Source organism: Coenobita brevimanus, chromosome 38 (genome assembly GCF_032717465.1).
Source record: "Coenobita brevimanus isolate Jiangsu-jjx chromosome 38, ASM3271746v2, whole genome shotgun sequence".
NCBI lineage: Eukaryota > Metazoa > Arthropoda > Malacostraca > Decapoda > Coenobitidae > Coenobita > Coenobita brevimanus.
Window position 1 is genome coordinate 23,023,147 of NC_136991.1, and position 15,287 is coordinate 23,038,433.

General features: G+C 43.0%; 1 protein-coding gene across 1 annotated transcript in view; it reads right to left on the minus strand.

Moving 5' to 3' along the window:
• The window catches only part of LOC145396553 (teneurin-m-like), a 1,418,848-nt gene that overhangs the window by 888,216 nt on the left and 515,345 nt on the right, over nucleotides 1–15,287 (minus strand). Inside the window, exon 23 of the mRNA XM_080269929.1 lies at nucleotides 14,759–14,867. Coding sequence (XP_080126055.1) covers nucleotides 14,759–14,867 — 109 coding nt within the window. The remainder of the gene's footprint in view (nucleotides 1–14,758; nucleotides 14,868–15,287) is intronic.

Here is a 15,287-nt window from a genome sequence, read left to right on the forward strand (position 1 = left end):
TCCCTCCCTGCGCTCGTCCTCGTCCTCGAGAACAACCATCACCTCGTCCAGGAACTTCCGTCGGTATAGGCGCTTCGTTGCCACGATCACTCCTTGGTCCATTGGTTGGATGAGAGCAGTAGTGTTAGGTGGCAGAAACATGCACCTAATGTGGCCATTCTCAGTCACCAAGTCCTTGTCGCACGGGTAGGCAGGTGCATTGTCGAGGAGAAGGAGGGCCTTTACCTGGTAGCGTGGGATTTCCAATTTCTCCATCTGGTATTGTATGACCTCCTTGACGAAATGGCGGTGGAACAAGTCTTTGAAGATGTGGGCATTGAACCATGCCTTCAAGGAATGGTACCAGACGACAGGAAGGACATCCATCACTCCAAGAAGACACCGGGGCTGCTTTGCACGGCCAACAATAACAGGCTTAAGCCGGTGCATGCCATTAGCATTGGCACAACACAAAGCAGATAACCGTTGCTTGGAGAGCTTGCGGCCAGGTACACGCTTATCCGTCTCCTCGGCTAGAGTGTTCGTTGGCAAAGAGCAATAGAATAAACCAGTTTCATCAGCGTTGTAGACTTCACCGAGAGTGAGGCCCTCCCTGTCGATCAAGCCCTTCAACTTGTGCTGAAACTCCTCTACTCCATCTTCGTTAGCATCCAAAGCTTCATCATGAGACTTGCGGTTGGTAAGGCCATGCCGTAACTTAAACGCGAAGAGCCAACCCTCGGATGCCTTGAAGTCTAGGGCGTCGTGAAGCCTTGCAAACGTCTCAGCAGCAGCCTTCAGCTCCGTACCACGTACCATCACACCAGCAGCACGTTGCTGTCGATACCAAATCAACGTGAAGTGGTCGACATCAGCAAACTTGGGAGTAAACATCACCTTCCTCTCCACGCTGTGTTTGCTTTTCGACGAGAAGTTGGCCGTGTACTCCATGAGTTTGTCTTGGGATCTCCTAATATCAAACAAAGCAGACCGGGCCAGGTTAAACTCACGAAGGATGCGTGAAGAAGACCATCCCGCATCTACTTTCTCCAATATCTCCCGCTTCTTCTCCAGACTCAATACCACTCTCTTCCTCTTCTCAGGCAGCGGGGCCATCATCACACACACGAAGGAGAGGTACACATGCAGCAGGAGTGCCTGCAGCAGGTAAGGCACCACCACAAAAGCAAGCCCGTGGGCAGCCATGACGACGAGCGTTCACTCGCAACAAGAGACAGGCGGAAAGTGGGGAGGATGCAGGGGTGCTCTAGCGGACGTCGGAGGAATGATGCGCCACAACAAAGCTGTCCTGCGCCCAACGCGCCAAGTTGAAATTACGAGCGGGAAAAAATCTTTTTTCTTTTCAAATTTTTTGCAGTTTTCGGACCATTTTTGGAGTATTGGATTTCGGGACGATTATGTCCGGTTAGTGGGTGTCCGGATATTGGAGGGATTACTTATATATATATGAGGCGCTGAGTTCATTACCGGGCTAAGCGCCAAAATGGCTGCCAAGCACCTACATGCACCAACAAGTAGCTAAACCATCCCTTTATATCTATCTATCTATCTATTGCCAAATGCTAGAAGTAAAAAAGTGCTGAGAAACAACCTACAAAGCGGTCAAAATCCTGGTTAAGTAGACATGTGTGTTGCGGTGTCATGCCACACAGCAAAAAAAAACGTCCGGTTCCGCACTAGTGCTCAGGGCAGGTGACTGGGTCCAGAATTCCGCCAGCTGTATGGTTGCTTTTCCTATGAGTTCAGCTTGTCCTATGTTCCTTATGTTGACTCCCCGTGGTGTTGAAGTGAATGTGAAAGCATTACCAGGCTGTATCCCTGCCCTTTGCTTACCCCCCTTGAAGCTGGCCAATCAGATAGTCAGGCTGCACTGCAGCTAGCCAATAAGCTGATGCCTGACACTACTCCTACCAGCAGCTGTGGAGGGGAGAGAAGGGACAGTATTGTTCTCTCACCTGCCTTGTGTGTGCTTTCTCATTACTATTATAAGAATTTTTAACCATTATTACTATCATTATTATTGTCAGTGTGTTTGTGAAGCTACTGGTTCTCGAAATTGTGTGTGTGTCTGTGTGTATGTGTGTTTTTTTAATTCAGGTTATGGGTTCTTTTTTTTTTCTTATCATCCAGGTTACAGGGATTATCTAATAATGTCCTCATACTGTACATTGAATAATGTCTTACTTTTTTATTATTATCAGCAATATAATAATTTATTGTGTTTTTCTTGATGTTTATGATGTGGCTTGTGTTTACTGGAGGTTTAAAACTCTGAGAAAAACACGCACAAAGTTTCCAACCTTTAAACAGCCATTATTGTGAAAATAATAATACTTATGTCATAGAACTTTGATTTTATTCCACAGTATAACACTCATGGGACATTATGCTAATATACAGTGCTCATCAGAAATATCGAGTGCCCATGGCCAGGCGCGCAATACTTATGGCCAAAAAAGAATCACCCATTTTTGGTAGTAAAAATTAAGCCACAAGTTTGTGGCGCTAGCATGACGTCACGGTAGCCTGAGGCCTTCCGACGCGCTGGTTGGTTCCCGCCTCACTTGCCCACAGGCTGCCTGAGAGAGAGGAACTCCACCGCGTCTCTCTCTCTTTTTGCGCCCTTTTTTACCGAGTGTCCTGCAGTGTTTTGGCTTTCGCCACTTTGTTATGGCACCTACCCGTGAACTATCGAGTGAAATCATATCCCAGATCATTGCTCTAAAGGAGGCAGGCCACCCCACAAAGGAAATTAGTGAATTGGTTGGTGTGGCTCGATCGACAGTGTGTAGGTGGTGTGCGCGGTTTCGAGTGGAAAACAGTGGTGATGTTCCCACAAAGAAACCACGGTCTGGTTGGCCTAGGAAAACTTCCCCAAGGTCTGTTAATGTTTTAAAACGTGCAGTGGAGTCTAATCCTCGTGTGAGTGCAAGGAAAGTAAAGGAGATCAACCCGGAAGTGTTTGGTGAGGTGTCTGTGCGCACAGTGTCTAGAAGGGTCCATGAACTTGGTTACACAAGTCACAGACCTGTGAGAAAGCCTCTTCTCACCAAGAACCAGTGACTTCATAGGCTTGCCTTTGCTAACAAATATCTTAACTGGGGTGAGGAGCAATGGTTGTCAGTGCTGTGGTCTGATGAGGGAACGTTTAGTGTCACCTGTAACAGAGGAGAACGTGTGTACCGGCGCAAAGGTAGTGACCCACTTGACCCACGGTATGTTGAAAGCACAGTTAAACATCCTGATTCACTCATGGTATGGGGTTGTCTTTTTGGTAAGGGTTTGGGGAAGCTTATTGTGCTTCCTAAGAACTGCAAAGTGAATCAGGATGTTTACCTGGAGTTTCTGTGTGATCATTTACCTGAGTCATTCGAGCTAACAGATGCATGAGTGTTTCAGCAGGACGGTGCACCTGCTCATAAGGCCAAATCAGTCACCAATTGGCTTCGTGACTGCGAGGTATCATTCATGAAAGACTGGCCAGGAAATAGCCCAGACCTCAACCCGAATGAAAACCTCTGGTACCTCGTAAAGTAGAATCTCCAAGGGAAGGTCGTGAGCTCTCTGCCTAAGCTGGAAGCCGCCATTCGTGACTCCTGGGACAAATTACCCCTCCGGCACCTCAGGAGCCTCACCCTTTCACTTCCAAGACGTCTCAGGTCCGTGAAGAAGCGTAAAGGATACCCTGCGAAGCACTAAAGGTAAATAAAATGCATTATTTATATGTTTTTTCAATGTTGAAAGGTTTGTTTCGTAGGAGGGACACAGGGCGCTCGATACTTCTGACGAGCACTGTATTATTGGCCTCTTATGATGTATTTCTGTAGTTATTAGTAGGATCAAAATATTTTCTTAGCCGACAGGTAAGGCAGTGGGGGGCAAAACTATCCTTCTTCACACGATATCATCATGATTATGACAGATAACGCAAAATAGAGGTTATTGCTATAAAGGAAATACCATAAGCTACATTTAAAAAAGCACACATCAAAATAACACAAGCAGTTACCGAGATATCAAAGTTTTAAAGTTGCTAGACTTTAAACCCATTTTCTGGCGTTTTGTAGTTTGGGCGCTTAGCCCGGTAATGAATTCAGTTCCTCATATACAAATATATATATATATATATATATATACACATATGCAGTAATCCCTGTACTTTCCGGACACCGACTTCCAGGACTTCCCACTTACCGGACGTTCGGAACCCAAAAATGGCCAAAAAAAGAAAAAATCCCCCCAAAATCCGAATTTTTTCCCACCCGTAATTTACAATTGCCGCGCGCAGCACAGCATCAAACAACTGTTTACACCACAGCCCCTTCACCCTTTCCTTCCTCCTCCCTCCCCCCTCCCCAGTCACAGTTGCCATTTGGTATTTTTCATTACCAAATGTGGGCCAATTTGGTACTGAAAAGTTCACTTGGTAGTGAATCCGCATGATCCGTTACCGAACAGATTTTTCAAATGTATGAAGATATAGAGAATGGAGATGGTGGACTGTCGCTTTCTTTGATTAATCTGCTACCATACATACCACAAAAATAAACACACTGCTGATTATAAGGAGAGTGATTATTTCCATTTGTACATATAATTAGTGAAGAATAAATGCTTCCTTAAGAATTTGGTAATGAAAAGTTAAATTTGGTAATGAAAATTGAGGAGTTTGGCAATGTGGCCAAGTTCAGATCTAGCAACCCTGTCCCCAGTTACTGCCTAACCTTCATTCACGGAAGACGTCCATCACAATGGATGCCACACATGCTCGTTTTTTATGAATAAACAGTGAATAAACTGCAATACCTCGCCACTAGACTACATAGGAATTTACAGTGTTGTGCAGTGTTAAGAAATTTGAATTTAGAGTGCAAAGGATTAAGTATGGAGTGAATGTGGAGTGCAAAGTGGCGGTTGAAACTGGTGTGGTGCAATTAAGAACAATGTGAAGTGTTAAACAATTATAACTCACAGTGCAAAGAATTAAGTGTAGCACAACAATGGATTACTATATGTGCTTCAAGAGCATTTACAAAACTACCAGAGCTTTAGAGAGTTAGAGGAGGCGGTCACAGACGTGCTGTAAGTACAGTACCCTGTACACTGCTAGGCCTAAGTATATTCCATACTCACATCTAATTCCTCATTCTCTGGTTCCTTTTCATTTATTTCATGCTTTATGTACATTATTGGTGTGAATAGGGTCTTAAATAGGTTTAAACAAGTGCTATGCATGTCCGGTAGGGAGTTATTTAGGCGGCTTTCAAAGTTAGGCTGGGTTAGGGTCATAAGTACCAGTCCAGCAGGCACAGGCCCACTTTCCGGACATGCCTTTGGCTCTATTACATCAGATAGTAGAGGGATAACTTATATATCTATATCTATATCTATCTATATTTAGAGAATGGGAGTATGGATGGGGTATATGTGCAGGAGTAGGTGAGAATGAGAGGGCAAAGGAAGGAGTATGTATAGTTGTGAGTAAAAGATGGAAGAGGAGCATAAGACAGTATGGATCAGTTGGATCAAGGATTGTGTGGGTAAAGTTGAAAGTTGGAATACAAATGTGGGCGATTGTGTGTGTGTATGCGCCAACGCAAGATCGTGCTAGAAGAGTGAGAGAAGAGTTCTGGACAAATGTAGAAGTGTGCATGGAAAAGTTTGGAAGGAATGAGAGAGTGTTTTTGATTGGTGATATGAATGGTAAAGTTGGGCATGTGAAGGTGGATGGAATAATTGGTGAGTGGGGTGTGCCTGCTGAGATAGATAAGAATGGGAGTGCGTTAGTGGACATTTGTGCTGGGAGGGGGTTGGTGATAGCCAATACCCTCTTCAGGCATAAAATGATCCACAGGTATACATGGCGAGTGATGAGAAGGGTGGGTGGTGAACTGAGTGAAAGGAAGGCAATGATTGATTATGTGTGTGTGGATGAAAGGATGCGAAGATGTATATTGGATGCAAGAGTTTATAGAGGTTGGGGGAGTGGACTTTCTGACCACTACTTGGTGGTGGCCAGAATTAAAGTTCAAGAAAGATGGAGGAAAAGAAGAAGGAAAAGACGAGAGGAAGGAGTAGTTGCAAGGAGAGTGGAAAGGTTACAAGAGGATGAGAAAAAGGCAGAGTATAAGAGAGAAGTGGAGGAACGATTGGGCAAATATGAGTTGGAGCAGATGGGGGACGTGGAAGGTGTGTGTAGAATATTTACAGAAGAAATATGTGTAGCATGTAATGTGGTGTGTGGAAGGAAGAGAAGACGGAGGGGGGTGCAAGGAACAGCGTGGTCGACTGAAGAGGTGAAACGGGCTGTGGCACAAAAGAAGAAAGCATACAATGAATGGATGAGAAATAGGGGCATGGAAGAAGTTGAGAGGCAGAAGAGAGAGTAATATGTAGAAAGAAAGAGAGAGGTGAAAAGATTAGTAAGAGAGAGTAAGAAGAGAGTGGATGAGGAATTTGGAAGGAATTTGAGTGTAAAGTGGAGGGACTGTAAGAAAATGTTCTGGAAAGAGGTGAAAAGAATAAGACAGGGTGGAAGTGAAGTTAGCAGGGGAGTGAAAGATAAAAATGGTAGATTACTAGTGGAGAAGGGAGAAAAAGTGAGCAGATGGAGAGAACACTTTAAGGAATTGTTGAACGTGGAGGATGGAAGTAATGTGAGTATAAGCGGCTGGGGAATGGCTGGGAGAAGGAGGGAGGTGAGAAGACAGGAAGAAATCAGTAAGACAGAAGTTGTGGAAGCAATGAAGAAAGTTAAATCAGGGAAAGCCCCAGGAATTGATGGAGTGTGTGGTGAAATGCTGAAGCATGGGGGAGAGATAGTAGTAGAATGGATGTGGAAGATGTGCAGATTGGCCTGGGAGGAAGGTAGAGTCCCGGAGGATTGGAAGTCAGGTATAATTATTCCCTTGTACAAAGGAAAAGGGGAATAAGAAGTGTGTGGTAATCATAGGGGCATTTGTCTTCTTAGTATAATAGGAAAAGTGTATGGTAGGATACTTATTGACAGAGTTAGAGAAAGAACAGAGAAATTAGTTGGAGAAGAACAGGGAGGCTTTAGGAAGGGAAGAGGTTGTGTAGATCAGATATTCATTCTCAGATCTTTAGTGGAAAAGCTTCTAGAGAAGGGAAAGAAGTTGTATGCGGCTTTCATGGATTTGGAGAAAGCATATGACAGGGTGGATAGACTATGATTGTGGAAAGTGTTAAGAATATATGGAGTAGATGGGAAGTTGTTGAATGCTGTGAAGAGTATGTACGATGGTGCGAAGGCTGCAGTGCATGTGGATGGTGAACTAAGTGAATTTTTCTCTTTGAAAGTTGGGTTGAAACAGGGATGTGTCATGTCTCCATGGTTGTTCAATCTGTACATGGATGGGGTAATAAAAGAGGTACAAGGTAGGGTAGTGGATGTTGGAGTGGCCCTGGTGAGAGAGGATAGTGTTTGGAAACTCCCTGTACTGTTGTTTGCAGATGATACTGTGTTGTTGAGTGAAGACGAAGGGGAGCTGCAAGGCTTGGTGGATGAGTTTGAGAGAGTGTGTAAGAAACGGAAGCTAAAGGTGAATGTAGGGAAGAGTAAGGTGATGGTCTTTGAGAGAGGTGAAGTCAGTGAATGTACAGCGAGTTTGGATGGTGAGGAATTGGAAAATGTGAGTTTGTTTAAGTACTTGGGTAGTGTGATGAGTAAGGATGGAGGTTTGGAGGGTGAAGTGCTTGAAAGGGTACAGCAGGGAAGAAAGGTTGCTGGTTCTTTGAAAGCACTGATAAGAAACAGGGAAGTGAGCATGGAAGTGAAAAAGTTACTACATGACAGTATTGTGATACCAACTCTAACATACGGAAGTGAAGCTTGGACGTTGTTGGAAGGACACAAGTCGAGAGTGAGAGCCGTGGAAATGAGTTATTTAAGAGGGGCCTGTGGAGTCACATGGAGAGACAGGCTGATGAATGAGGATATAAAGGAGCGTTGTGGTGTTGATGTGGATGTGATAGGAAGCGTTATGAGGAACACACTGAGGTGGTTTGGCCATGTGGAGAGGATGGAGGGTGAAAGATTGACGAAGAGAGTGTATGTGAGTGAGGTGGAGGGGGAAAGAGGGAGTGGGAGGCCAAGGATGAGATGGAGAGATGGGGTGGAGAGGTATATGAGAGAGGGGGGTGTGAGTTGGGAGCAGGGCAGTGAAATGGCGGGGGACAGGGCGACTTGGAGGCGACTTGTTTGTGGCCACCCCAAACGGGATTGAGGCGTCTGGCAATAGATAGATAGATATATATATATATATATATACAGGCAGTGCAATGGAAGTCTGGACCCTCTATTTCACACCATATATTTGGTAGGGTCCAAGAAATATTGTAATAAAATTCCTGTAGTCGGTGGATTTTTTTTCTGGTGGCTTGTAGCAACTTTACAGGCTTAACACCACATGCTGTGAGTTTGAGCTCAGTGCCTGCCTGACTTTGGATGGGAAAGAACGTCATATTTTCTTGTCCTGCCTGGCCCTTGTTAATTTCAAAGCTCTCGTTTTCACACCCTCCTCTGCCTTAGTGAATCATTGGAGATGGGTCCCAAGCCACTAACAGATGTAGAAAAAACCCAAATTTTAACTATGAGAGAAGAAAACGTACATGCTCCCCCCAATCAGCTGATAACAGTGCCTCCCAGACAGCTGAAGGACTCAAGATGGGCGTCCAGTGTTTACATTCACTGCAATCATCTGCCTTTCATTCCATTTTGTGCATGAAAGGCCACTGACATACCAATGCTATCGCCAAATAACAGAGTAACTGCATAAAAAGTAGTGTAGTATTCATTAGTACGTGAAGTGATAGCTTTTTTTTTTTTTTTTTTTTAATGCTGAAACTTGAGACTTGGAAACTGCATCTATCGTGCATACATGGCCTCCCAGTTAGATGATAATGGTGCCTCCCAGTCAGCTGACTGAGCAAAGATGGCTGCCCAGTCATATGATAAAGGTACCTTTCAGTCAGCTGACTGAGTCAAGATGGTTGCACAGTGTTTACATTTGCAGTGATTGCCTGCCTTTCAGTCCATTTTGTGTGTAAAAGGCCACTGAAACACCACTGCCAATGCCATATAACATTGCAAATGCATACCTAGTTGTGTACTGTGCAGTTTTAAGTGATGTGACAACTTTTTCTGAGTGAAATGCAGAAACTTGTGTCTTGGAAACTGTGTCTGGAAAGGATGCTATTCCCAGTGGAAAGTGTGGTACTACTGAGGGGTGCTGAGAGCAGGCCTATAATGGAAAGATTTTTTTAGGTTTTAGGCTAAATGGTCATAGGCTATGACCCCTTTCCTATCCCCACTGAATCCATGTTATATCAATAAATCACTATGCAATAGGTTTTCATTTGATGCAACCCGAACACATAGTGAGTCGTGACTATACTGAACAACCAAGGTGACATAGCACATCCCTGTCTTACACCTACATTATGTTCAAAGGATCAACGAGCTTCTTTACCACTGTGACACCCGTGGTACTACCTTCATACAAAGATAATGTTACCCTCTACAAACTCCCTCCTACATCATATATTCCATAACTAACACACTCCCACTCCTTCCGAACCCCCTAAGTATGCCTTCTCAAGTCCTTAATTAACCCTTCCATGGCCATAAGTCAGGAATTTTATGTGTGCCCCTGGCCGACACCAGGGCCATTTTCTGAAGTTTCGAAAATTGATTTTTTCCCTTGCCATATTGAAGAGGAAGTTCAGATGCACCTAATAGTGCAAATCCCAGCTTCCTAGACCCATTCTGTGGCTTGTAATGGAGCACGTAAGTTGCAGAAATATCAGCAATGGATATCTGCCGCAGTGATGTATTGTCGCGCAGCAACATTGCATGTGTTGTTATAATCTTTTTCAACCCCCCAAAACACTGTAAATGGTGTTGAAATGTTGAGCATATATTAGATATGATGATAACAAATGATTTCAGTACATAATATGTTAGGATTAGCTTTAAAAAAAAAAAAAAAAAAAAAAAAAAAAAAAAATATTTTTTCACATTTTTTATATAAAATATGTTTGTGGTAGTTTTGAGTTATTTTGCATGTTAGTGGTGTGAGTATGGTTAGAAGAAAGAGTGAATGGGTTGACTATTCAGTCCTAAATGAGAAAATTGCTGGTCCCCCGAGGGTGGGCTCTCCCACACGGGATGAAAGTGGAGGGTTGGGTGGATTAGGACCTGGTCAGCTCCGATTAACAATAGGGAAGTGGAGGCACTTTTAGCCACTCCCACATCACCTGCATGGCTAGAATAGAATCATAATGCAGGTTCAAAACTAGGAATAAGTCAAATTATTAGGAACAGAGAGACAATGCAGAAATAAATACGTATATAGATGGAAAAAAACGTATTTTTCCGTAATAACACGTTTAAATTTCTCTATCATTTTACTTTGTTATTTTTGCAATATATAGAGCCATAATGCAGGTTCAGAACTAGGAATAAGTCAAATTATTAGGAATAAAAAGACAAAGCAGAAATAAATACGTATAGAGATGGGAAAAAACGTATTTTTCCCTTAATAACATGGTTATGTTTCTCTATCACTTTACTTTGTTGTTTTTGCTATATACAGAATAGTAATGCAGGGTCAGAACTATGAATAAGTCAAATTATTATGAATAGAGAGGCAAAGCAAAAATAAATACGAATACAGACGCCTGTGGAGTCACATGGAGAGACAGGCTGACGAATGAGGATATAAAGGAGCGTTGTGGTGTTGATGTGGATGTGATAGGAAGCGTTATGAGGAACACACTGAGGTGGTTTGGCCATGTGGAGAGGATGGAGGGTGAAAGACTGACAAAGAGAGTGTATGTGAGTGCGGTGGAGGGGGAAAGAGGGAGGGGGAGGCCGAGGATGAGATGGAGGGATGGGGTGGAGAGGTATATGAGAGAGGGGGGTGTGAGTTGGGAGCAGGGGAGTCAAATGGCGGGGGACAGGGCGACTTGGAGGCGATTTGTTTGTGGCCACCCCAAACGGGATTGAGGTGTCTGGCAGTAGTAGATAGTAGACAGACGCGAAAACACGTATTTTTCCCATAATAACACGTTTACGTTTCTCTATTATTTTACTTTGTTATTTTTGCAATACATAGAATCGTAATGCAGGTTCAAAACTATGTATATGTATAATTATTAGGAAGAGAGAGACAAAGCAGAAATAAATATGTATACAGATGGGAAAAAAATGTGTTTTCCCCGTAATAACACGTTAAATGTTTCCCTATCATTTTACTTTGTTATTTTCACAATGTATGTTGCTGTCTGTGTGTCATGAGTGTAGGACAGTATGATATTTTCTGCCTGAGTAAGGAAAAAGGTAAAGCTGTATGTTTGCCTACACTTCACACAGTCAAAATATAAGGAAATACATGGGGGCTGGCATATGAGAAATAAATAAAGAGCAGAATAATTACTCACCTCAAGTGCATGATGCAATGACAGGAGTCAGTGCAGGTGAACTTTTACCCATCTCTACCCTCCCCTAGCAGGTCAAAAATCAGTAGAGATAAGTTGTCTGGGAAACAGTCTTTGTACAAAAGTCACTTACAAAACATAATCTCCTTTACACACTACCACTATCTTACACTTCAATATTTTACTTCGTAACACTACACTAAGTAATATACACTATATACACTGCACTGCTCGTGAAGTGGTAGGAAGTGGTGAGGTGGCAGGAGGGGTGGTGCGTGCGGTGGTGAGGCGGTGCAGGGTGAGTGCACCTGCATTCACCCTTCCCTTCCTTCCCCTCCTCTCCCTCAGTGAAGAGCCACTTTGCCACCGTCCGTCTCCTCTTTGGTGGTGGTGGAGCTGTATGGCAAGGTGGTAGTGGCTTCTTCTCACTCTCCAAGATGTCACTGTCATCCTCCTCGGTCGTACGAGAGTGATACCACTCATCACCTCTCTCGTCACTACTCTCCACCTCCAGGTCGGACCCGATTTGGTCCTCATCGCTTTCCCCCCCACAGGGAAACAGCTCCGCCCTGATCTCAGGGCTGGTAAGCAGCCTACGGGGCCGGAGAGGGAAGCGCTGGGTGGGGGGTAGGGCAGGGAGAGAGGCAGAACTAGGACATCCACCCATCACGAAGTGCGTGGTGTACTGACGTGTGGGGTGTATGGGAGTGATGGGCAGGTCAGTCTGAAGATGTTCAGAACGTTCGTTCACTTCCCAAAAATTTTCACAGTTTTTTATAGGCCGCGCTCAAATGACGCCTGCGGCCATTTATTGGCTAAATGTCATTCAACGTCGGCGTCCACGGATAGGTAAAATGTAACATACAGTCTCTTATTCTTTGCAATGTAATTTTCCACTGGAGACACTGTAAATATCTGGTCTTACATCTCCTACCCTTTCTAAATCCATTCTTATCAGCTATGTTATCTCCTGTTATGATAAACACCCTCTCTTTATGCACCCTACCATACACTTTTCCTGATATATTCGGTTTACTAATCTCTCTGTAATTATTACACTCTTCCTTATTCCCATTTCCTTTAGAGTGGAACTATTATTGTTCACCTCCAGTTTTCTGGAACCTTCCCTGCTTCCAAAGCCAATCTACACACACTGTCCATTATGCTGACATTCTCATCAACACCACACTTCAATTCTTCTCCACTAATACCATCCATTCCTGGTGCTATGCAACTTCAGCTTACTGGTCCCTGTTCTACTGGTCTACTACCTCCTTTGGAACACAACTACAAGAAACCTTTTCCCCTATTACAGTGTAGTCACCTATAGCAACTGCTACATCAAATGAGTTGAGAAAGCACATTCATTGTACATGTGACCTGCATTGTGCCATTACACCATCAATGTGGGTAAAGAAAAAGACATGGTGAGCAAAGGAATATGTGGGATGAATTGAGAATTTTGTGGGTGATGGGGCTGGGGCAGGAACATATACACCATCAAAATGAGTATTGTAAGATAACTGGTTTGAATGCATTTTTTTTTTTTTTTTTTTTTTTTTTTCCAATAATGAAAGTGTCAAGGAAAAAAATGGGTGTGGAAAAAGAGAAATGGGTGAGATGAGCTGGAATGGTGGTTATGAGTTGGGATAGTGGTTATGGGTAGGAAAGGGCTATAAGAACAAACCCTGTGGAAAAAGGTGACACAGGAGTACCTGTTTGACTACGGTGAAGAATATTTCCAAGTTTTCTCTGCCAAAAAGCAATAAGCTTCCACTGTTCTTATGTATATATCATTTTGCAATATAAGTAGAAATAAACTTTAGATGGTTTGTAATTTATTTAACAAATCATAAGCAAATTTTTATGTACCATACTAGACTATCATCATTCTAACCCATTCTTTCTATTTTTATTGTTGTTGTGACCCCAGGCTCATCTGTAAATGAACCCAGTGAAATGCAAGCTCAAGCTGCCCTTCTGCAGATGACCATCCTTCTTTTAGGTATGTAGGATCCATAACCACATACAGGAAAAGATCCACTGACCCATCCATGCTCTTAAAATTTTCAGGTCCACCCACAGTCATAGGCCTTCCACATTATGTGCATAATTTTATTAAGTTACTCTAGCAACACATGTAAGGTATGCCCATTCTCAAAAAATGCCAAGTAATATAAGAAGTACTAAACTCATCCTCTGCCTCTCCATACAAACTTCTTTAATCCATTTCTACTTTCAACAATGTTTTTACAGGTAGGTGATGGCGACCATCATCCACTCATTTGATGTAATGCTGCCTACTTCTTCCTTCAATTTTATCATTCTTCTCCTGCATCTGCCCTCCTGTCTTCCTACTTCCTTTATCTTTCCAGCCACTTTATTACTCTTCTTTCCATTTCAGGTGGCTTTACACTTAGTGACAAGTTTCCTGTAAACCCTGAAACCACTTACAGTGCTGGGTGGTAACTATATAACCAAACCATACGTGTTCTCTACATGTCAACATGTGGGTTGGCAGAGAGTTAGTACCTCTCCCTGTAAATCAACTGTGTCAATGACAAATGGCCACCGCTTACAGGATTACGGCATCTGGCTGTAGATAGATAGAACAACATTTTTGCTTCCTCAGTTCCATGCCTAACACTCTGATTCACTCATCATATCACATTTGCCTTGTTTGCCTTTACACTTTTCCAAGCCTCACTTAATTCACACATTAACTCACCATAATCCATTCACCTTCTTTTTGGGTCTCCATGTCTCCTTCACCCTTCAAACTCCCTCACAAAAATGGGTGACTTTTTCCACTACTCGGCACATCTATTCTTTTAAAAATACCATCATACCATCTAAGTGCACTCTCTTCTACCTTTGCTCATAAGAATTTCCATACTTCACATCTTTCATGAATGTTTATTTTTCTTATCCTATTCAACCTATGCAGTACACATATATTCCCTCTAGTATTATTTCTATCATTCATAAGCTTGACCTTACAAACTCATACCATACCAATGCCTCACATTCTTACATAAATATGGGTACTAACTCTCTTTCAAGTGTTCCTCTTGCTGTCCCTGTACTACATTACCTGTCCCACATCTAGGTCTTCTGAGCACTGACCATTTACTCACTTTTTGCCATAATTTCATCTTCTACTTTTTCATTTACCATCACATCTTACTTGGCCTACTTTTCCATTTACCATCATAATCTTACTTGGCCTAACCTCTCCTCACAGCTCACCTTTGACATTGCCTAACTTACCTTTACAAATCCTCACTCTGCCCCTTACCTGGCATCACACAGCTTTTCTGAGCAGTTCTCGCCCGTCCAACCTTCATCACAGGTGCAGGCATCATTTTCACATCGTCCATGTTGTCCACAATTGAGTGAACATGACTCTGCGGAATGAACAGAGTTTATGATTATTACCTGCAATGTCATTATTGAATCATTGCAATCTTTAAAAAATAACTGAATAAATAAACAATATCATACCTAATAATAAAACTTTATCATAAACAGAGATATCTCCATTTAGGTAACTTATTGCTGCTCCTGATGTTATTGCATAACCCACTTCTGTCTGCCCAAGCAGATCAATCAACTACCAGTAAGCAACTGCATTTACAGGGCCATCTCACAAGTACAATACAACATGTACACTGTGCAGGGAACCAGTGCCCCCTTGTGGTAAACAGTGCTTTGCCAGGGTCAGGCCAGGGTCCTTCCTTGGGTGATGTGGGAAGTACAGTATTGTATGTGGTGGTTTGGCCCCTGGATGGACACTGCAGCTGCTCTACCCAGAGTCACAGCACCAT